This window comes from Thunnus thynnus, chromosome 20 (assembly GCF_963924715.1).
Source record: "Thunnus thynnus chromosome 20, fThuThy2.1, whole genome shotgun sequence".
NCBI classification, from domain to species: Eukaryota; Metazoa; Chordata; class Actinopteri; order Scombriformes; family Scombridae; genus Thunnus; species Thunnus thynnus.
Genome location: NC_089536.1, coordinates 22311548 through 22335314, shown reverse-complemented (window position 1 = coordinate 22335314; position 23767 = coordinate 22311548). Strand labels below are relative to the sequence as shown.

Here is a 23767-nt window from a genome sequence, read left to right as displayed (position 1 = left end):
AATTTGCTAAATACAGGCAGCATGTTATTTGACAAGTCACTGAACCAGGAAATAACTGAATCCATCATTTGATCACTTCATTGATTCTCCCTTTTTTGATTTCATGGCCTTCAGGGCTGGAAAAGCCTTCTCTCTGTAAACCAGGATTAGGAACTGTTGTTTCACCATCTATGTCTCACCATTGTACAAATTAGAAAAACACTTTTCTTAGGCCTGTCTTGGAGGGAGGCCAGTGTCTTCAGATGCCAACTCTGCATTCCTCAGGCAGGGCACGATAAAAGCTGAATAAATATTGTCTCTGGTTGGAGCAAGAAGCACAGCGAGAGGGTCTTTCCACTGTCTTTCTGAGTTTGGCAAGGGGGGAATAAAATGTGTGTGTGCACAATGCAGTACGAGAGTGCATCAAGACTGAGAGACATTATAACACATATAAACACATGATTGTGCATATTTATAACCTATGGAAGTTAAACAAGCCATAACTTTAAACTAATGCTAATGTCAAACATTGCAATGACTGTATTTAATTTTATGTCTTAAATTTAAATGCCAAGATCCTCTCTATTTTGAGACAGTAAAACGTAGCTGAACCATAAGACATATAGATATTCTCATCCACAGCAACATTCATTCAAAGCATAACAACTCCAGTGAAGTATCTGTTCTATTATATGGGGAATATTTAGTCTCTCCGCGCTGCAGCTCACTGTGACTACTGCTGTGTTCTTTGACTGGGCTGTTAGGCTGAGCTGGGGAAAGAGATTCTCATGAAAGTTTGTAACTTCATATTCTCCAGACGATAAATGCTAATGACTTTGGTAATTGGACGACTTTTCCAATAGCACAACCATGAGGTCTTTTTAAATAATATCTCGACAACTACTGAATGGATTGTCATGAAATTAGGTTCAGACATTCATGTCCCCCTCTAGATGAACTGTAATCAGTTTGATGACCTCTGACTTGTGATATAGTGCCATCATCAGGTCAAAATTTTAATTAGTCCAATACTTTGGTTTATTGTGTTTAGTGCTAATTAACAAATGTTAACACACAAAACTCAGATGGTGAACATGGTAAACATTTTACCTGCTAAACAGCAGCAAGCTGACATTGTGAGCATGTTAACATGCTGACGTTAGCATTAAGACTACTGTGCCTTAATACAACCTCACAGATCTACTAGCATGGCTATAGGATTTTAGCCTTGTTAGACTGAACTTAAGAGACAAGAGATCAACAGAAATTAACTTTTTCCTTTCAATGCAATAATAAGGATGAAAACCCACATCTGCCACTTAAATCTGGGATTGCACATCCATAGAACACTGCTACTGTAGGTGAAAAAGCACTGGTGAAAGCACGTTTAATTGATTTCACATCAAAACTGTCAATCACTGAATTTCACTTGAATTTTGGTGATTTCAAAAAGAGCACACCTTTTGGTTTCAGGTGTTCCATCTGCAAGAACCAAAGCTGCTTCTAAGCTACTTAAGTATTTTCTTTTATCACAAATTGATGCTTTCACAGCATATCTAAGGCCGCAAATGTCTGCACATGGCTTGTGTGTGCCACGCTCTAAAATATACCCATCTCAAAGTAATCCTTCCCTTCCCATCCTTAGAATGTGAGAAAACAGCAGAACACACACACACCTACTGTACAAACAAACATGCATCATTGATCTGAGGCACTCAGAAGTTCAAAGACTAACTCCATGCACTTTCTTTTTCAAGTGAATAGCTTTCAAGGTTAGTAAAGTCAAAACGACGCCTGTGGGAAATGTAGACCAAGTGACCCAAAAGTGACTTCAGATCACTTTGTGCTCATGTAACAGCTACACGCCAAATCAATACTTATGTCAGTGCTAAAAAGCCTCCACTCTAACAGAAACAAGAATTTCCAAAACAGGAACCATGCATTTTACCCCACTTCTCCCTTGACACCCCTGTCTTTTCTATGCCTCTAAACGTCCTCTTAAACTATTTCGGCATGGGCACTGCTCAACAGGGGAGAAGGAAGACTGACAGGGGAGTTTGAGGAAAAGGAAGCGGGCGAGGAAAAGACGCAGAGGAGATGGTTGGTGAAGGGGAGGCGGAAAGAGAGGGACGGGCTGTTTCTGTGGCCATAAAGACAGAAGGAAGTTTCTTATGTAAAGCCAGAGAGAGGTTGACCTTCCCAAGTAAATAGACTATGGGCTGTGTCACATAGTTGGCAGACACACAACTATTCCATCAGCTCCACCATAAATGGTAACACTCTTAAACTGCACGGAGAGATAAAGCAGACACCCTCTCCTTACTCGTCCAACCCATCCGCCTCCACTCTTCCACCCATCACCCCGTCTATCCCTTCACCTCCAAGTCCTTACACTCTGTCATCCCTATCCAACACTCTATTTAATCATCTTTTTATCCCCCCCATGTCTGTGTCGCGTACACATTTACATTCGCTGTGCTCGCCCTCGGAGCGAGAGCATGCGCGCGCCGTTTCCTGAGCAGCGCTGAGTGTTTGTGTGTACGTATTTGTGTGTGTGCGTTTAAGAGATAGGAAGCAGACAGGGGGGCTCTGTTATGTGTCATGGACAGTGAGGGTTCAGGCACTGTAGCTCCATACACACTGATGGTTTGCAGGGTAACGACATGTCTGTGTCTGAAGGACACTTGTGTGGATGTACAGTATCTGTATCTGCTATGGTCTGCCCACTCGAAAGAGAGGCCGGTTTATATCTCAGAGGTCAGCTTGCAGCCGTACATACGATGCATGTCTGAGTGTGAGTATGTATGTGTGTGTGTGTGTTTGAGCACATTACAGATCCGGTGTGTCGGTCCCGGAGTTACAGGGCAAGTCTCGTGGATTAAGAGTCAATATTTGGTCTCCTGAGAGCAGGATTTAAAACTCTTAGTCACAGCCAACAGTTTTGATACTGCTGTTTAGTTACTATTAAGAATATTGAGTGGATATTCTGCACAATGACAAAATCCTAATTTAAAGATTAACAACAATAAATACACTTTGAATTAAGGTAAAGGTAAGGTAAATCACAATTGATTCTGATACCATTCTATAATGTTTAGTGCTTTTTCCAGGGAAAATCCAGTAATTCTGTCCACTAGGCTGCAAAAAAATCTGTGACATTCCTTGGTACATTCCATGTTGATCAGTGTTACAGTATTTGGGGCAGATTTACACCTTCCCTACCACTCATTCACATCCCTCATTCTGTCTCTGTATGCCTTGGTAAACTAAGCCAGTTCAAATGACTCCGTCTGAACTGCCAGTGAAGGAGGAGACTCAGAGGCAGTGGAATCTCTCTCACTGATTTCCATGTTTGCCAGACAGAAGTCGCTCCAGGTCATGTGTTTGAAATGCATGCTGTTACCGGCCAGTATAGCTGTGAAAACGGGAGTGATACATGTATCTGCTGTTCTCTCAATCGTGGATTACCACCAGATTTATGTCTTTAATGCAGCTGGAAAAGGCTGAACGTGTTGACACAGATGTGGAGAATGATATAGGGACACTGGAGCAACAATCTGAGTTAGGGGGGGGGGGGGGTGCTTGTTCACACTAAAACCAAAAAACCAAAACAACGTTTTAATGAGCAGTTCTTTGTTTTTGTTTGTATTTTGTTCTCTGGTAGCACGCACATGAGGATGTGCGTGCTTCCACTGATCAACAGTTGGTGGGGTTAACAAATAAAATAATTAAGCATTGCACCAGCAAAATACATGGAAGAAGCTGATGTAAAGATAGATCTAAACAATGCTGGTATTAAAAGATTTTTTTAGAAATTGACTTTGAAAATGTTTTGTGCAAAATAAAATGCTTTTCAACACATTTGTTAGGCCTAAAAGATACCTGCAATGTGTCAGAATCACTGAATAAACATAACGGTGACATGAGGTGACACAAGATGTCCAACAGTCCATTTCCAGTGTATGTGCACTTGGAGCTTCAAGTTTCTACATCACACTCGTGTAAGTTGAATATAGACCACGATTAGCCTCCAAACTAGTTGTGATGTCACAAATCGTGCTCGTAGGCCCAACTCTTAAACTGAGATTTTCAGTGAGCACAGAGAAACTTTCCTCCTTCAGTAGATCAATGTGAAAACAACTTTCTAGTGTCAAACTCTGCACAAAGCTCATTGTGCCCAATGAAGCTCAAATATCAAAGTGAAGTTACAACAAGAGAAACAAATTTTTGAGTGTAGGAGGACTTTCAGTAGTTTACACTTGAAGGGCTGCCACAGTAGACTAATCTTCATTGACTTTGGTATTTCTGTTGATCGAAGCCATGAGCAACACTGGCAAAAACCACGACTGAATTGAAAACACAGTCATATAGGGTCCACACACACACACATGCACACAAACAGCTGCAGGAACTCTTCCTTTGTGACAAATTGACTATGCAGCCTTTTCTGTCAGATACACCCATCCTGTTTATAATCAGCATAATTCAGGATTAATAAGCACATTATATGTAATTATTGCCAGCAGAGACATTGACTGGCCTTAACAAATAGGTTGTTCTTGAAGTCTGGTTTCTCTTTGCATGTGTGTTAGAAGTTTGTGCTCCTCATGTTTCTCTCTCCATTAATTACTCATCAGGGTGGAATCTATCTTGTCAAACTCTCCTTAAGACACAGTCAGAACTCCACAACCTTATTTGCAGCTGAATAGTACATAATACCAGATCCATTGTGTGTACATGTGTGTATCATCCATTTACAGAACAGGGGGGGCTAGAAAATGGGTCAACATGATCGATGAGCTGTCATACTCATCAGAGAACCACTTCTTAAAGGGATAGTTTTCCCGAAACACAAACTTTGACTCAGTTTTAACAGATGATATATGAGATGTTTTTCCCTCAGTCTATCAGAGAGATGTATGGAATTATTGGAACAATTACTACTAGTTCTACTGTATAATCCATCCACCTTGCCTGGGCGCAGGACAGATGAACATTAAACAAAATGTTGAAAGACTAGACATCAATTGTCTGATGGCCATGTGTGGTTTTAAAAGGGTGGCCAGTGTGGCCAGTACCACCCCTACAATCTGATTGGCCACCCAAGATGCCACCCCAAAATTTCTGCCATGTCATTGGCTTCCACCTTGCTGTAGGGGGGGGTGTTTGGCCAGCGAGTTTGTTTCTACCGAGACTGGTTCATAATGCAAGTTGCGTAGGGCCTCGCAAATTATGCAAGGGCCCTGCCTCCCAATTGTGTCAAAGGGTGGCAATGTTTACAACTTTGATGAGAGGATGAAGCAGAACTATCCCTCTGTTCACAAAAAAAGGGGAAAAAACACCACTAGAGAGAATTGCAGGAGCATCATATACATATATGTGTGTGTGTGTGTGTGTGCACATCTCTTAGTAAATAATAACCATCAAGTATTCAGTCAAGCTATAGTATAAATAGTATTTTATATTTGAAAATGTGGCAACGGCAAATGATTTACATGGCTCATGGGTCAGGTGGGAGGGCCCCTCAGAAGCCACATTAATAGCGATTTTTCAGTTTTGCCAGTCCACTAATTCTGTCCTGATATAGCCACATAATGAATCAGCTAGTATTTTTGTAAATGGAAGGTTCAGTTATACCCTAAAGCCATGAAAGATTAGGGCTGCTCTGAGCTCAGTCTCAGTTTATTTTGTATCACCGGAGCTATAAACTCTCTCTCTCTCTTTCTCTCTCTAAGGAGTGAGTCTACAGAGCGAGTGAGTTTTTCTAAACTTTTCTCTGTTTTTCATGTTGTGTTAATTTGTTGTGGTGTGTTTTTCTATCGTTAGTTGTGTTTTTCGTAGTGTGTTTATTATTGTTAGTGTTTGTTGGTTTTGTGTACTTTGTGTCCGGACAGCTTTTTGCTGCTCGGCATCATGGATTTCTCCAGGCTGACAAGGAAACATGGACTTAAGATCTGTCCAGGTTTCCCTTGTTCGATGGGAGAGTGTGGGTTAGCGGTGGCGGAGGTTGTTGGCAGTGTCAAATCTGAGGCCAGGGTGAATGGAGTGGTGGTGATTTTTGTGGATGAGGTGGCATTGTAGTGAATGACAAGTTTGTGCCTTTACTGCCTCTGATCTCACCGGCCAAGAAAGTGGTTCTGTCCAATGTTCCCCCCGTTCATTAGAGATGAAGTGTTGGAAAGAGAACCTTCCAGACACATGGTGTCTCACAGGAGACAGGTATTCATGATTCTGATTAACAGCAACGAGGAGTTAAACTTGTCTTTTCGTCTGAAAATTGATGGGATTGATTACGTTCTGTTTGCTGTGTCAGACGTTATGAAATGTTTTGGCTGTGGTAAAGTGGGACATGTGATCAGAGTTTGTCCGAAGTTCAGGTCAAACTTTTTCTGATCGGTCTGCTAGAGAGGGAACATCAGAGCAGAAAGAAGCTGGAAAGAAAGGAACAAATACAGACAAGGAGGAAGAGGCACACCTGAGATAAAGGAAAGGAAGGAGGAGACAGGTGGGGGCAACAATAGTGATGGTGGAAAAGGGAAGGAAGGAAATAAAACTGTGTCTCAACAGAGCAGTAAGACAGTTGGTTGTGTTGAAGACGTTGAAGGAGGAGGAGGAAGAGGAGGAGGAGGAGGAGGAAGACAGTAAAACAGCTGAGGCTGGGCCAGAGGAGATCCTGGCAGAAAGTGCTGATGTAGACATGATGGATGAGGAGAGCAGTTTGACTGTCACTCATCAGAGAAGAAAATCTGAAATCAACAATAGTGGTTTGATAGCAAAGAAGGCCACAGCCAGAAAAGCAAAGCAGAAACAGACTGTGAAGGACAAAATGGTGGAGTATATGACCCCGATGTTGAAGGTGTTTTTGATGCAGACAGTGAGAGTGATGTCTCCAATAAAATGACACCAGATGAGCTATATCAGCAGACTTATGAGGTTGAGAAAGTAAAACAGTTTCTGCAAAAAAACAAAGAATGTAAAAGGAGTGGAAGAAGAAAAATACTGTCCAGATAAAGAGGCTTTTCCTGACTCGGTCAGATCACACATGAAGACTAAAGTAAAAGAGGTTTAACTGAGCAGAGAATCTACAGATTGAAGAAAATGGTAGTGAAGATCAGGCAAGAACTGAATAGAGAAGATGGAGAAGAATCAAGCTAAAGGTTTTCTTTTTATCAGTCTGTATGTGCTGTCTGGTTGTCTCCTCTTTATTTTCATGATGAGTGATTTTAAAATTGCTTCATTGAATTTAAATGGAACTGGAGACATCAGGAAAAGGTTGCAGTTATATGAGCTGATGAAGCTAACAAGTGTTAATGTGACGTTTGTCCAGGAAACACACAGTGACCAGTCCAGTGAAACTGACTAGAGGTCAGATTGGGGTGGGGAAGTAATTTTAAGCTCTTTGACCTCAGTGAGTGGATGAGTAGCCGTTCTGTTCTCCAAAAAATCCCTGCCAACTTCTTATGTGCTTGAAGAAGTGATAAAGTCAAGACTGATGGTGGTCGGAGCCAAGTTTGAGAGCTTCTCACTCACTTTTATTAATGTATTTGCACCAAATGTCGGCTCAGACAGAGTCCAGTTTATAACTACTTAAAGTGATACTTTTTGACTAGTTGTAGTTCAGATGTTTTTTTGTTTTTAGGGGGTGATTTAAGTACTCAAAATGATTCTTTGGACAGGAATCATGTTGAACCTCATGTTGCCTCCCAGAGAGCAATTAATACTGTCATAAAAACACATGATTTAGTGGATGTTTGGAGAAGGTTGCAGAGTGAAGACAGACAGTACACTTGGGCTCATACGAGGGAAAATTTTATTTCCCTGGATTAGATAGGTTTTATTGTTTCAAACATAATTTTGATGTTTTTAAGACATGTAGCATTTCACCTGTACATGTCAGTGATCACTCTCCAGTGGTCTGCAGTGCTTTTAATGCAAAAGTTGAAAAACAGAGCGCATACTGGCATTTCAACACCAATTTACTGTGTGATGCTAATTTTAAAGATGTTTTTAGTGTTTTCTGGATGGTTCATAGGTCTGAAAAAACATTGTTGTTTCTTTAAGACAGTGGTGGGACTGTGGAAAAGTTAAAAATCAAGCAGCTGTCAGCAGTACACTCTGAATGTCATGAGGAACATTACTAGATCAGTGAGAGCTCTAGAGATTGAAATACTGGAACTTCTAGGTTTAATTGAATCCAAAGGAGGACATATTGAACTCCTCAAATCTAAAAAAGCTTTGTTAGCAGACCCACTGGGCACTAAAGCTCAGGGAGTACTAGTCCGCTCATGTTTCCAAAGCATCAACCAGATGGACACTCCATCCAAGGACAGGAGAAGAGGAATGGACAGAGCAGGTACATCCACACTTGACGATCAGTTGATGGGGAACAACTCACAGAACCTCTTGAGATCCGGAGACAGGTAGTGTAGTTCTACTCTGAGCTGTACAAAACAGAGTATGTGGAGAATGAGCAGCTGTTTGCCTAAAGACACGACCATGCTGAGCTGGAGGAGCCTCTGGTTTTAGAAGAGCTGTATCTCCTGCTGCAGGGGATGGTGGAGGGAAAGCTCTGGGCATTGTCAGTCTTCTTATGGAGTTTCATAAGACCTTCTGGAATGAACTTGGTTGAGATCTTACGGATGTTTTCAATGAAAGTATTGAAAATCTGCCTCTGTCTCTGAGCTGCAGGAGAGCTGTGACAACTCTGCTGAAAGGAGACCTTCAGGACATTAATAACTGGCGTCCAGTCTCACTCCTCTGTTCAGATTATAAAATCTTGTCCAAGGCTCTGGCTAACCAGTTGAAGCACATGATAGATGAAGTAATTCATCTGGACCACACTTACTGTGTGTTTGATAGGTCCATCCTAGACAACATATCTTTAATCAGGGATGTTCCAGATGTCTCTAGTTCTTTGGGCACATGACTTTGACCTTATTTCATTAGACCAAGAAGAAGTATTTGATAGGGTTGAGCACCCTTACCTCTGGAAGGTTCTGGAGCATTTTGGTCTCAGCCCGAGTCTCATTGCTATGATCATGGTTTTGTACCAAGACATTCAGAGTGTACTGAAGATTCATCGGGACTGAGTGCTCCCTTTACAGTACACAGAGGTGTCAGACAGGGCTGCTCTCTGTTTGGAATGCTCTATGCATTATCTATTGAATCCTTGTTACATAAATTGAGGTCCTGCATTGATGGTTTGGTTTTACCAGATTTTAAATACAGCCCGTATTTTATGTGCCTATGCTGATGATGTAATGATCCTAGTTAGAAACCAGTCAGAAATTAATATTATTGACAAAATGTTGGTTGACTTTGGTCTCATTTCTGGTGCAAAGGTAAATTGGAGAGAAGGCGAAGCACTAGCAGTTGCAAACTGGTTTCTTCCAGTTTTACTGAGGGGTTTGGAATGGAAAAAAGATGGTATCAAATATTTAGGTGTTGGCAATGAAGAGATGGTTAAGAGAAATTGGGAGGCATTATATGGCATTATAGTGAAGATGACAGAAAGGTTAAAAAAAGTTGAAATGGCTGCTATCTCAGATGTCTTTTAGAGGAAAAACTCTAGTCATCAATAATCTTGTAGCTTCAGTACTGTGGCATCATTAACTTGTATGGAGCCACCTATCAGTTTACTCCCAAAATTACAGGCAGCTTTAGTAGATTTTCTTTTGGATAAGATGCATCAGGTACCTCAGAGTGTGCTTTATTTACCGAAGGAAGAAGGGGGGTGAGGCCTGGTACACCTAACAAGTAGAGTGGCAACTTTTGTTTCCAATTTGCACAGAAATATCTGACTGGTTTTAAACACACAGTGTGGAGGGTGTTTGCAAGTAGCATTTTGAGAAGAACAGATATATTGGGACTTGACATTGCTTTGTTTTTAATGGACTTTAGGTTTCTAAATCTGTCCTCATTGCCTGATTTTTATAAGGGAATCTTTAAGGCTTGGCCCCTTTTTCAGAAGAGATATTTGGGGCCATCAGTCTCCCTGCACTGGTTACTGGAAGAGCCTCTTATCGGTGGATCCAGAATGGACATACTTGACAGTGGAACACCAAGCCTGCTCTGCTGGTGTTACAACTCTCAGACAGTGGATGTAGCTGGACCTGGAATGATTAACAATGAAGCTGTGGCTGCACTGATTGGACTGAAATCTGTTTGTCATGTGAAGACCTTTTTAAATGGTTGGACTGCAAAATTAACAAAAGCAGACAATGAATCATTGAGAATGTATTGAGAAGGTGAGGAAGACGGTTGTTCTGGTTTATTATTGAAAGACTTAGATCTGCATACTGTGAATGGAAAAATAATCCACAGATGTTGTGTTAAAGTATTAAATAAAAATAAGTTGAATGGTAAAATGGATACAGTTTGGAGGGAGAAACTTGGTGTAAGTGACACTGTAAAGCCAGGTTGGTGTCTTTTATAAACTACCTTTAAACAAGCACACAGGTGACCTACAGTGGAGAATATTACATGGAGCTATTGCAGTGAATACTTTTATCTCAATGATTAATCACACTGTTTCCAATGACTGTCCTTTCTGTGGGTTGGTGGAAAACATTTTTCATTATTATTTAGACTTTAGACAACTTTTTGGTGTTTTAAATTGTTTATTTCCTTTAAATAAGTGTGGTCTACAGTGTGCTTTTATTTTTGGAGCAGGATAAAAGAAAATTAATGCAACAAAGTAACAACTTTTAAATTTCATTTTAGGTGGAGCTAAACTGTCTATATACATTACCAGAAAGAACAAGATAGAAGAAAAACTGTGTGAAAAAATAGTCCCTGTGTTCATCCGTCTATTTTAAATATAATAAATTAATGAATAGCATGGTTCTCTCTCTTCCTGCAATTTCTGATTGCACATCAACAAGGCATAATTTTCTTACTACATCAGTCATAGGCCTTGATATCATCCCCAAATCATAACATATACTGGCTAATTGTAATAATTATAATAATTTTGCTGTTCTTTTTCTGAACAATAATGTATAGCACACTTGTCTTGCAAGCTCTTGTACTGATTCATATAAATAGGCCTACATATTTCTGATTAGTAATGTCATTGCAACCTGGGGGGGCGGTTATTATGAAGCATCCGTCAAAGTGTACTATTAGCAACTGAGTTAGCCTTTGAGAACTATCTTGCAGTGTGATAACATTATAGAGACGGTAAGCAACTTTACTTTTTGTTTTGGTTTGTAAACAAAGAAATCAAACAGAATAACCCCAGCAACTTAAAATAAAGACATTTTTTTCCTACAGTATACGTTTTTAATGAAAGACAGGGGTTTAAATAAAGGCTTATGAAAGAACATTTTAGTTATGTTTAGTTATGCTGCCACTGATCTAAATTTGAATGATTTTATGCAAACTAGAGTATTAAATCCTGCTTCACACAAGCAGAGAAAACTGTATATTTCAAGGAGCTCAGTATCACCTTTGCTTAATCCTCTCTTGCGCCAGACTAAAACTCCTTGTGGCACTTGATCACATGACAGCTCAGTCAGCTGTTCAATGGTGCTGGCTGGCAGATCCATGGAGATCACATGACACTGGAGTAGGTCAAACCTTTTGATAACTTGCTTGCTTACCACACATAACAGGGAGGCTAGCTTTCTTCACTACATTTACAACTGGACTGAAAGGTTTAAGGTCAAAGTTTGTGGAATTCAAAGTGTCATATTTAAAACAAATTATTTCTACCAGGTTTCTAAGTTTTCCTTTACGCTTTTCTCAATTATTTTAATTAAATTAATGTAAACCTGCAGTGCGGAACTTTTACATATAAATGAAAATCCATTACATTCAAATTCTGATAGTGAAACGAGTCATTTCACAGGTGTTGTGTGATGCTCAAAACAATTTATCTGCCGTTTTACAGCTGGAACAGTAGTGACGGAGAACCTATGACATAAGCAGGTGTCGACAGTGTTTTTGTAATTACTCTAATTGCCAGAGGGGGGAGACAAAAGTCCCACACTCCAGCTTTAAATTGACTTAATATTAATTTAAAAAATGAACATTTGCATATCAGTCTGACTCCAAGGTTGTGAAAAGATGCACTAGATGCCACCAACATGTGATCAAGGTAATCCATTCTTTGCTTTGGGAACATAGTTTAAAGCTGTACCCACAGGATGGAATCAAAACTGTAAGTTTAATGTAAAATTTTAAACATGAAACAGTGTTGCTGATTAATCAGTCAGAAAAAGATGAATGGACAAATTATGACTTTAATCACTCTTTAAGTTGTGTAGCACAGTAGGTGAGACTACAGCACATTTCCTTGCCTCCACCTAATTTCAAAAGTGGCAGTTGCACAGGATACACACTCCATTGAAACTCCAGTGGTAAACTTGGCTAGAGGATGTATTGAAATTGAAACCTAGCCCTACCTCCATATGGACAGAGTTACAGAGAGAAACAGAGGCTTAGTGATCCTTGTGTCGATTGGATGTCGATGGGCTTGCAATCAATGAACCGTCTCGGTAAGGTTTTCAGCAGCCTGTTTGGAGACTGGAGAGGTCATTTTTACCCATACTAGGAAAGAGCACTCGAGAGAGAGAGAGAGAGAAAGAGAGAGAGAAAGAGAGAGAGAGAGAGTGACAGAGAGAGAGTACAGAGAAGGAAGATGAAGGGTATAAAAACAAAATGAAACAAGAATGGCTGGGGGACAAGGAGGAAAAGATGACAACAAAGGAGGAAGAAAAGGGGAAGAAGGAGCCGAAAAAAAAGAAGAAAGTAGAAAAAGGAGAAGCAAAAGCAGGAGAACGAGTGGAGTCAGAAAAAATAAGGATGGAACAAAAGTGGAGACTAGAAAGCTATAAAACTTCCTGTGTGTATGTGTGTGTGTGTGTGTGTGTGTGTGTGTGCGTGTGTGTGCTGAAGATGTTTGGCATCTGGATATGTTTATAGACACTGGGTCAGGGACCGAAAGTAACCCCGTAAAACCTGGCCCGGCTTCAATCTCCTACTACACACCTACACACACACACACACACAAACAAACACAATACTTACTTTACTTGTGTTGTATAACTTCACACAAATCTCACATGCCAAAACCACAACACAATAGCCTCAAACCTCATACACACCTCAAAGCTTGAACCTGCATTTGGCAAGATTTCATTCATGTAAGTAGAAACACTCTGCATTCTGCATTGTGAAAACATGGATTCTCGATATTTGTGCTTATACACTTCAATTTGAACTCTTTCTGTCTCTTTCAAAATACTTTTATATACAACTATTTTGCTTTGCCAAGAACATTTTGAAGGAACTGGCAACATTGTGTGATATTCCTGTTCTGGCAAGCAGAGCTGGTGGACATGACTCTGACGTTTTCCGTGATGCTGCTGTTATTAATTATGCTGTTATTAATTGTTAGTGATTCTTCCTTTTTCCAGAGGAAGGGGTTGTGTATCTTTTAGAGAGGTGAAGTTCCGTGACCTTTGAACTTGCAGGGAGGACACTTTTCCTAAGAATGTGGCTACACTGTACAGATTGCATTCACACCTGGCTGAGATCTGATCACAACGCATTCCACACAACTTCCAGATGTGGTCTGGTCAATCCCATAGCATCCTGATTTCAATGCTTACTGTGTGCATTTACACCGTCTCTTTTCCCTAATACAGACACAGATTTCATGTTAAGATCACGTGTAAATGGGGTCAAAGAGAGTAGAACAGGAGTAAAAAGAAAAAAGCTACAGATTGAGCATGAAGGGAAAAGCGAGAAAATCTCTGTCAGATGTTGTTGGGTCTTTCTCACCCGTTAAATCACCTCTCTTTCTCTCTCTCATTGTATCTTCTGTCTTTCATACTCTCGCTTTCTTTCCGTTTTCTCTCCCACATGGCTGTAATTACGCTCGTGTAAACAAACGATACCAGAGAGAGACATCAGGAATTCTAGTTGGACCTGTGGGAGCAGTGTAGCTTACACAATCACACACAGTGACACACATACACAGAGGATCTATAACTTCAACTAATACCTTTCCACAATCTTTCATTGCCTCTCATCTGACCGTCCATTATGCACTGTGGTATATTCCCATTGTGAACTTTGTGAAGGCATTCAGGGGTACCACTATCCAACAGCTGCATTGGACTTCACGCACCCACACACAGAAACTCACCTGCTCATGGTACTCGATCCCCATACTCAGAGTGTTGATCAGGATGGCGATCATAATCCCTCGTCCAAAATACTTGCTGTCCACGATCTTCCTGAATGTGTCGCACACCAGCCTCCAGAAGTGAACAACCTTCGCAGCAGTTTTACCCAGCCTGCGGTGCTTCTTCCTGGGCTGCCGGCTGTCTTGCCTGTCCCTGTGGTGGAGGTCCTGGGTGAACTCGTATACGCCCTCGCTGTCGGAGTCTCCAGGGGTCTCGTTGCCCTCGGTGCCACCCTCTGATTCGTTGGCCAGGGCCTTGGCGCAGTAAGGGCAACTCTCGGGGTCCAATGTCAATGCGGCTGTGTCCATGGCACTGCTGGTGGTGCTCAGGTCACGAGCCGACAGCTGGCAGGATATCTGGGCTGCAGCCAAGACAGAGAGGTCGGAAGGTGAAACTGAGACAAAGAGAAAGCGAACTGGAGTAAAAGGAGCGTGATTGTGATACATTACAGAAATGAAGCGGCTTATAAACATTGTCAAATCAAATGAAAGAGATCTGTTGTGGAGAACAACATTTTTGGACAGTTGTGTGTGTGTCAGAGGGAGTGTGTTTGACAGTGATGGGCAGTTCATGTTGTAAGAGTAATGCCTTGTCTCCACGGGCCGTGTTGTGGCCTGACTGGCTGGCAGCCAGCGTTTTCTGTATAACCTGAGCAGACCTGGCCTGACTTTTGCTGAGCCCACTGTCTTTTAGAACTTGGCCGGATTCAGAAGAAACTGGCTGCCAGCTATGACATGAAGGACTAACATTTATTGACTATAATAACAATGGTCTCTGTCTCTCATGATAAAAAACCCCACTCTGGACAGTGTCATAGTTTGGGGCTGAATCACAACCAATCGATACCGTTCTCCACCAAATAGGTGATCGCTTACTGATATACACCTGTTTTTTACAAACCCCATTATGCCTTCCAATATCTTACTTAATGGGAATGCCTAGCGAAGCAAACTCTATTCACCACTGCTGACTCAGAGGAACTAAAACTTTCCTGGTTTTAAAATCATATATCTGTGACCTCATCCATGTTGGTTTGTTGTTCTACCTGTAGGAGTGTGTGTGTCCACCAGGCTCTGCTGCCTTCTCTCCAGGGGCATGGGTGGGATATTGAGGTTGAAGCTGATATTTGTCAGAGTGCTGGCTGCAACACTCCCTCGTCTGGACTCTGCTAGTGCTCTGGCCTGCAGTGTGGGGTAGTTCTTAGGCCCCGGAGCAGCAAAGGGTACCGAGTTTCTCTTCATTGCCCTGGATTTAGGAGCTGGGGCCAGGGAGAATGGGCCTGGAATTGGACCCAAGTTTGTGGGCGATGGGGTACAGCGGAGAGTGTCTGAGTGGAATACGCTGAGAGCTGAAGATGAATCGGCCGCTGCTGCAGCAGGATTGGTCAAAGTGGCCAGGTTTGTGTCGGAGGTTGCTGCTGTCACTGAAGGCAGCGGTGGGGCCAAAGCGAGGTGCCCGGTGCAGGCAGTCGCCACGAGAGTCCCTCCATTGTTGTTATGAGAACCAGCCTCCACATCCCTACCCTCTGGACACCTGATGGTACCTCCTCCCCTTAAGCTGCCATTCCCCAGGTGGTAGTGGTGGTAGTGGTGGTGATGGTGATGATGGTGCACCATGTGATGGACTGACACCGAGCCCTGCCTGGAGGACTTCCTCCTCCTTCTTTGGCTCTGGCTGCGCTGGGGCTCTGTGGCGGGGGGCGAGGCGGCGATGTTGAGCCCTGCACGGCGAGCTAAGAGCCTGCAGATGTGGGCCACCTGTTTAGCCCCCTTGCGGATGATGTGGACCAGGTACTTGAGCAGCTCGTCGTAGCAGGAGCCCGGCTCGGAGAGGGAGGCCAGAGTGCTGGCGTTGGACATGAAGCGCACCCGCTGCTCCTTCATCAGCTGGCTCTCCCTCTGCTTGGTCTCTGAGAACTGAGTTGCGATGACTACCAGGCACAGGTTGATCATGAAGAATGAGCCGATCTGAGGACAAGGAGGGGTAGGTGTCATTGTTGTTCACACACTCACAACACATGCACCATTCTCCTGACTGACCCGCTTGTTCAGCCATCAGCAGGCACACACATACAGTTCTTAGCACTTACAATGATGAGCAGGATGAAGTAGATGAAGTTGTAGAAGGAGTGAGCATCCATCACAAAGTACATGATGTCCACCCAGCCCTCCAGAGTGATCACCTATAGGAACGCAGCCAAAAAAACAGATAAAAAACTAATCAGACAACACAACTAAAGAAAGCAAGCACACAGACAGTGGAATTAAAAAAAGGGATTAAAGGAGACCATATTTCACAGTCCATAGTGTTCCAATACCAAGACTCAGCAGAAAACTAATCCCCAACATTTCTCTTGTGTGCTTTACCCCACACATGCAAACCCAAGCAGCAGCCAGACTTATGGGAGAACTCATCTCCAATCTGGCTTTGGTCCTCCAAAATTACCCCTCTCAACTAGACAGCGATGAATGAACACTCGGACAAAGCGGCTTTTCAGATCATGTGGAGATAGTAAACAAATGCGTGCGGAAAAATGAGACCGCAGTCTGGTCGTGCGGCTGTGGTGACCTGTTAATCCTGTAAAGCCCCATTTCTATGATACACCAGCCGCTGGGGCAATTAGCCTCCCTCTTCCCCCCCCTTGTCTTCATCTTGTATTACAGCCGTGCTTCAGTCAAACCTTACTGTATGTGCCACACTGCAGATACTGGAAAATCTGACATCATCCATAACATGATTAGCTGCCTTACCTGAAAGATGGCGATCCAGGCGTAGCAGATGTTGTCAAAGTTGATGGCATCCTTGAAGGGGTTGACCGGACCAGCAGAGCAGTTGGTGTAGTACTGGTTCCAGTTGACGCATGTGGTGTTATCGGTGCTGTTGTAAGAATACATGTCCAGGTTGCACTGCAGGCCTCCCTCCTCGTACAGCTTAGGCACCGAGCTACAGTCCCTCCTGCCGTTCTCTCTGGGCTGAGAGCAGATGAAGGGATTCTCGTCGTCGTTTTCAGTGTGGTAGTATTTCTCCAGCTCCACCGAGAGAGGACTTTTGGGGAGAGAGGATAAAAGAGAGGATATTGCAGGGTTTTTGGCTTGTATGAATCATGAGACTAAACAAAGTGAGTTGATATGTTTCAATTAAAAACATTAAATTAAACATTAATTTCTCTTAAGACATCATCATCAGGCCACATGACCGAGCAAGTCGTGTGGGACCACAAGCTGGAAACGACAAATATGCTTCCTGGTTTGATGTAGTGTGTTTGATTTTGTGAGTAATGTCTGTTACACAATAATTATGTAAGATTTGCTAACGTTAACTACCCTCAACCACCATAAACTACTGTATCAGAAAAACACATTAGAGTATTCAACTGAGCAGACAGGCGAGGAACAATGTGTTATTACCTCTATCAAAATTACACTTCAAGTTCCCCTACTTCACATTTATGAGCAATACATAACCAGTTAATAAGTGCTTTGTAACACATTATAATGTAGTTAAAAGAACATATAAGGACATTTTAAGTGTTTATTAATGTACAGTCAACAATTATAACTCCTCCTATGAAGATTTGTTTTATATCATTACAACTGTATTTTACTTTATTGTCATTCTTTATCTTACACACCAGCATCCAGTTAAGGATACCTGCAGGTGGGGTTATAGTTGTCTACAAATACATTAATAAACACTTACAGCACATCTGCTTACAACTACATATTTTGTTATACACCACTTTCTTAAATATTTATATATTGCTTTAATATATGCTTTCACTGAGTGCATTGCAGACTTCTCAATTGTGCCTTAGGCTGCACTTAGCTGCTAAAATAGACAGAGAAACTGTATTTGGAATATTCAGATGCATTGGCTCAATAATGAGCAAACTAATGTACGTTATATTTTTGAGAAGCTAAAAAACATCTGGACATGAGGACAGAAGAGTGTTAAAAGCTTAATCATATCTTGAAGGTTAAAAAATGTATCCTCACTCAGGTATTTTCCTGGAAATTACACAAGAGAGCGGTGTATCTTTCTTCCATCTTTACCCTCATCCATCACTGTTAAGCTGTAGCTGTTTTGTTTACATTTTATTGTGTCGGTGCCCACCTTGGCTACCAGGCTGAAGCAGTAAAAATGAAGTGCCGCCTCCTCTCTTTTTGAGTTTTGGCGTACATCGAGTAGAATTTTAAGCGGCTCAACATTGAAGCCAAAATGTCTGCAGGTTTTAATTCCATGCAAATACTACAGCAGCTGTTTTCACTGATTAACACCCCTTCAAACAGATAGGAGGAACTAATCAGTGAAGCCAGCTGTAATTGTGTTTACAAACCTGGGGCCAAATGGCCGGGGAGACCCTTGTGTGTATTTTGTCAGGTGAGAGCACAAGCGTGTTTGCCTGCTGCCTCTTAGCGTATCTTTTACAGAGCTATTCTCTGTCTGGGATAACTGGTGTGTGTGTGTGTCTGGTGATATCTGGCTGGTCTGTCAACACACAATCAGCTGGCAGGCTGTATCAAGCGCAGAGTAGCTTCAATCACTTTACACTTCAGGACCACCTCACACACATTTATTTATTTATACATTCTTAAAAGCTGTTTCACACTTTGAGGACATTCCATGAGAACACTTATTGGTCTGATGACGGTACACGTTGGATTTATCACACCCGGACATGATGCATGGGACGTGGTTCCTGACGGGTCCTCTTCACATACTCTCAATCAGTCTAATAAAGAGTCACTGTCAACCCAGTTATCAGTTCACAGCTGCTACTTTGCAAGACCACTAAAATATGTATCAGCGATATGAGTTCAAGAGAAATGGAAGCAGGTGTTAATTCAGTTATGTTTATGGCTTTGGACAAAGACTAGAGCCAAACTTAAATGCTGTTCATCTGGTGCAGTAACACAGACCTTCCAGATACAAGAAGAATGTCTAAAAATTGATGATGATGACAAAAAATTTTGCCAGCTCACCAGTGTTATTATGCATGACTTTAAATTACAGCTGTGAGATGTCATAAATCCTATAGAGAGTAATGAAGCCAGGATGACACAGGGAACATGAATAAGTCATGGGTGCCCATGTTCCATATACCATTGGCTGCAGCGTGGGGTCTTTCTCATTATGCCAGGGCCCGTCTCTCTCCCATTCATCACTGTGATGAGACTCTATAATCACTAACCTCATTGACTTTAGTGCATGACCTAGTTAAGCGCGCGGGGTCAAGGTTTACTCGTAGATTTACCTTGACCTCCTGTAGACCTACTTGCAATCTCATCTGTGTTGTTTATCTCAGCTCTATTAAGAAAATAATAAATAAATAAATCCGGTCACCTTGTGTACTTGTGGAATAAGAAAGAATTTGAAGGTCAGTACCAGGAACCTTGTTTTTTAAATTGAGAATATACACTGTTTGTGCACAACCATAGCTGTATCCTTATTTTGACCATTTTAAAGGATAAATCTAGTTTAGTGAAATTTTGCTCTTATTTTCAAAGGTCATTGAAGTAACCGCTGTGAGCGACGCTGTGAGTGACATCGCTACAGTGAAGTCCAGCAATCAGACAGGATGTAAACAAGCCAACAGTTTAGCTAAATAATGTGACACTTCATTTGAAAGCAAAACCAAAGTGAACATTTTGGTTGTGCTCCTCATTGTGCAATGATGACTCCTTATTGCACAAGAAACTGTGCACACTTATAGCAAGCTCAGTAGGTCAAAGTTGACTAGTCTGTAAACTGTGATGGATGTTTACAACAGACCGTTCTGGCCTTTGCTTTCTCTCCTAAATAAGTTTAGTTAACCTGGTCTGTAAGGTTTATTTACATCCTTTATTACCACAAATGTATTGTTACTTCTTTTTAGTGATGTCGCCAGTTTTCGGAATCTCAGCAATTACTTTGATGAGTACAGTGAAAAATAAGATCCAAGTTGTGAAAGAGAGCACTGTTAAAGCTCTCTGAATAAATAGGTTAAGAAACCGAAATTGTCCTTTAAAGGAACAGTTTGACATTTTGGGAAATATTCTTATTCACTTATTTCTTGCTGAGTTCAATGAGAAGATTGATACCGCTTTCATGTCCGTATGGCAAATATGAAGCTACAACCAGCAGACAGTTAGATTAGCTTAGCACAAAGACTGTGCTAAGAGCTCAAAGAGCTAAAAGACCTGTTTCCAGTCTTTATGTTAAGCTAAGCAGTTGCTGGCTGTAGCTTCATATTCCCATAAGAGTGGTATCAAACTTTTCATCTAACTCTCGGCAAGAAAGTGGATAAGTGCATCTCCCAAAATGTCAAACAGTTTCTTTAATGTCACATTTTTAACATTTTTGACAAAAATAAGATACGAGGATTAAGAGGATTAATAAGAGGATTAAGTGATCAAAATACAATTTGCCAACAAATGAATCATATATTATTTCAGGATATTGATGACAGTGCAGCTAGTATATGACCTTCCCAGTATTCTCCCTGTAGTTAACATTTAGCCAAACCTAACAAATATGAGTACTGAAATCTAAAAACTCAAGAAAATATTGACACAGGAAGCGTTAAAAACTCACAAAGAGAAGTTGTCTTCCAAAAAGCAGCGGTTTCTGAGCAAGCCGGCCCACAGCTGGACGCCCACGATGCCGAATATGAAGAAGACGAAGAAGCAGAGCAGCAGCACATTACCCAGCATGGGCAGTGTGTCCAGCAGCAGGGTCACCAGAATACGCATACCTGAGAAGAGAGAGAGAGAGAGACAAGGACAAGGTCAGACAGCTGGGCGGCACACAATGCATCCACAGTAGAATCAGTATGTGCTTGTGTGGATCAAAGCTCTTTTACTATGAGTGTTTGTGCAACACGTTTTCAGGGCTGATATGAGCAGTGGGTATTTCATTCAATAGACTGGTCGATATGAGCGCCAACCCAAGTGCCTCTCAATTTACAACCATTCACACTGGCTAATATAACACACTTACAGGGACAAGTGCACGATTCTCTTCCTTTATTCATTTGATCAAATTACACACTTGCCCGTGGTTGCTATAACACTTTTTACAGTTTAATGAAAATTTTATAATAATAATAAATGGTAGATTTACAGTAATAGGCCTCATATTACATTACTGAACATAGCCTCAGTGTTTTATTTTTCATATTAGTTAAACAGCTTAATGAAGGACTGTCAAAACAGAGTCATTCATTGTAACAGATGAGGAGCAGCGCTCTGGGTTACTTGTAAAAAAATAAATGCTTGGGCAATAAAATTGACAGAAGCAATTTGGCATTTGGCTAATTTTCCTGCCACTGAACAAATTGCTACCAATAAGGTGCTCTTGAGCAAGGCACTGGAAGCCCAACGGTAGCTATAGTAGAGACCTGTGGCTTAATGGGTTGCTAGTAGGTGTATAACTGTTTCATAAATATTAAGCAGGCCATTGCAGAAAAGACAAAGGGCCACATCCACAAAAGGATTGCACGGCTTTTTTGGCCGCTAAACCTGTACAAATAAGACAAAATCCGCACAGGGTGAAATGCACCGCAAACTACGCTGCCAAGCAAATAGCGTCATCGTGCACCTGCTCCATTTGCATGTATGTACATTGAGTAATATTCATATATTTGGCACAAAATTGGCCCCTTTCTATGCAAATAAGCCTTGCTGCAAAAACAGTCTAATTCACAAAGGGCAGTGCTAACAGCTACATGCAGTTAGGGTGGAGTTATTAGTGACTTCAAATAGTTGGTGTTAACTGTGCGCATACACACACTCCTCACTCTCTCTCTGTCTCCCTCTCTCTCTTCAAATCTTCAAGCTTGTGAGGCTTGAATGATATTGAATTGATATTGAATCATATGAAGGGTAAAATCTTCAGAGATTAGAGGGGATCAAGTGGGTATGGGGTTTTGTAGACTTATGCTCTGACAGCTCTGATGGAGCTCAGGATTCATCCATAAGTGCTGCTTTATTACAAACAATTCCACCGTATAAACCTGGAATCTGTGTGTAACAGCTGACCTGTGTAGATGTGTAGCAGAACACAGAACATTCGTTTTCGTCAGATGCTGACCGATGTTGGTGTTAATGAAGTGACCGCTGCTGTGCCGCGTCAATAAATGCCTCTTTCTCAGTTTGGAGACGCATTTATCGTTTCAGTTGCTGTGTGATGCTGCAGCCAGCTGTGATGCACAGCCAGCTGTGGGCTACAAACAGAGCATCAGTACTGATGTTTCTGAGAAATCCCAGATACATTCAGTGACACCTGAACAACATTATTATAAGATTCAGACAGTAATGTAACAAGTTTCAGACCTGCCTGAGTCACAGTAATGGCTGTAGCCTATTTTGATGGACATTTCAGTAGATTATGTTATAAATGCAAAATACTAGAGAAGCAATAGAAGTAAAATACATGAAAGTTGGTTTGTGATTGTGATGAGCTCTGTGTGCGAACCTCTGCTAATTAAAGACACACAATTTGAGGCTTTTGTGCTCTCTGCAGTTTTCATTATGGACCAATCTGAAATGTGGAGAAAAGCCTCAAACACTGGAAACAGCTCTGCTCACTCAATCAAACACAACACAAGGGCAAACTGCACTCTGCTGCAAAACTTTATGGGCATGTTTGTGCAGGCATATCATTAGCGCAAAATCTTTTGTGAATAGGACCTTAAAACGGGGCAGATCGTGGGTGCAAATGCTACATAATTCACGGTGCTATTAGCGGGTGCAATCCGTTCTTTGTGGATAAGGCCCAAAGTGTGCTTAGCAAGCGACATCCTTCCTTGGATGAATTAAGGCTGAAAATATATTTAGATAAGATTCAAAAGTCTTGAGTCAAACGGAAGTGCAGAGATTTGTGTCAGCAGTACTCCTGCAGTTTGCACTGAATTAACGCTGCAGTAAAAGACCTGCTTTTTTGCCTGTCATGCTGTACATCCCTGATTCTGTCTGCTCTGGACAGTGTTCCCTCAAGTTTCTGACAACACACACACACTTCCTACCACCCACACACTCCCTCTGCCAAATCCGGCTGTGTCCCTCTGCTGTTGGAGCTCAGATTTTGCTTTTATTTCCACACTAAGGTTCTCTATCTATCTACCATAAACCTTTCTCCTTTCCTACCTCAGAACTCTTCTTTTTCTTGTCGCCGCCCTGTAAATCTCTCAAATCTCTGCCCTTCTGTTTATCTCTCCATCTCTTTCTGTGTCTGCCTGTTTGTATCCCTCCCGCCGCCCCTGCAGGCTACCATCCCAGCAGTAAACCGGTGAGTCAGGCGTCAATAATGAGCATCATTTTTCTGATCAGGGGTTTTCTGGGTAATTGGAGAGGCTGGGTCAGTCGCTGTCGGAGCACCAGCAGAGCTCGTCTGCTGGGCTGACAGCCACGGAGGAACAGAAGAGATGGAGGGAAAGACACGGAGAGAGGATGGAGAGAGAAACAGAAGGAGAGAGGAAGAGAAAGGGACAGATGGAGAAACAGGTGTTTGAGCTAAACTCCTTTGGATGAACTCAAAAATGCACAGTCATGGTGTTTTGAGTATGAAAATATTACAAAATATATTCACTTTAAATGCCAGCACTTATGGTCTAA

The 23767-nt window shown here is 41.8% G+C and overlaps 1 protein-coding gene across 9 annotated transcripts in view; it reads right to left on the bottom strand.

Moving 5' to 3' along the window:
* cacna1g (calcium channel, voltage-dependent, T type, alpha 1G subunit) overlaps window positions 1–23767 on the bottom strand; it is a 164445-nt gene that overhangs the window by 91926 nt on the left and 48752 nt on the right. For all 9 annotated transcript variants that reach the window (XM_067577235.1, XM_067577231.1, XM_067577234.1 and 6 more), the window contains exons 4-8: window positions 20748–20907; window positions 16925–17219; window positions 16264–16356; window positions 15220–16141; window positions 14135–14535 (exon numbers count right to left, since the gene is read on the bottom strand). In XM_067577235.1, coding sequence (XP_067433336.1) covers window positions 14135–14535; window positions 15220–16141; window positions 16264–16356; window positions 16925–17219; window positions 20748–20907 — 1871 coding nt within the window. The remainder of the gene's footprint in view (window positions 1–14134; window positions 14536–15219; window positions 16142–16263; window positions 16357–16924; window positions 17220–20747; window positions 20908–23767) is intronic.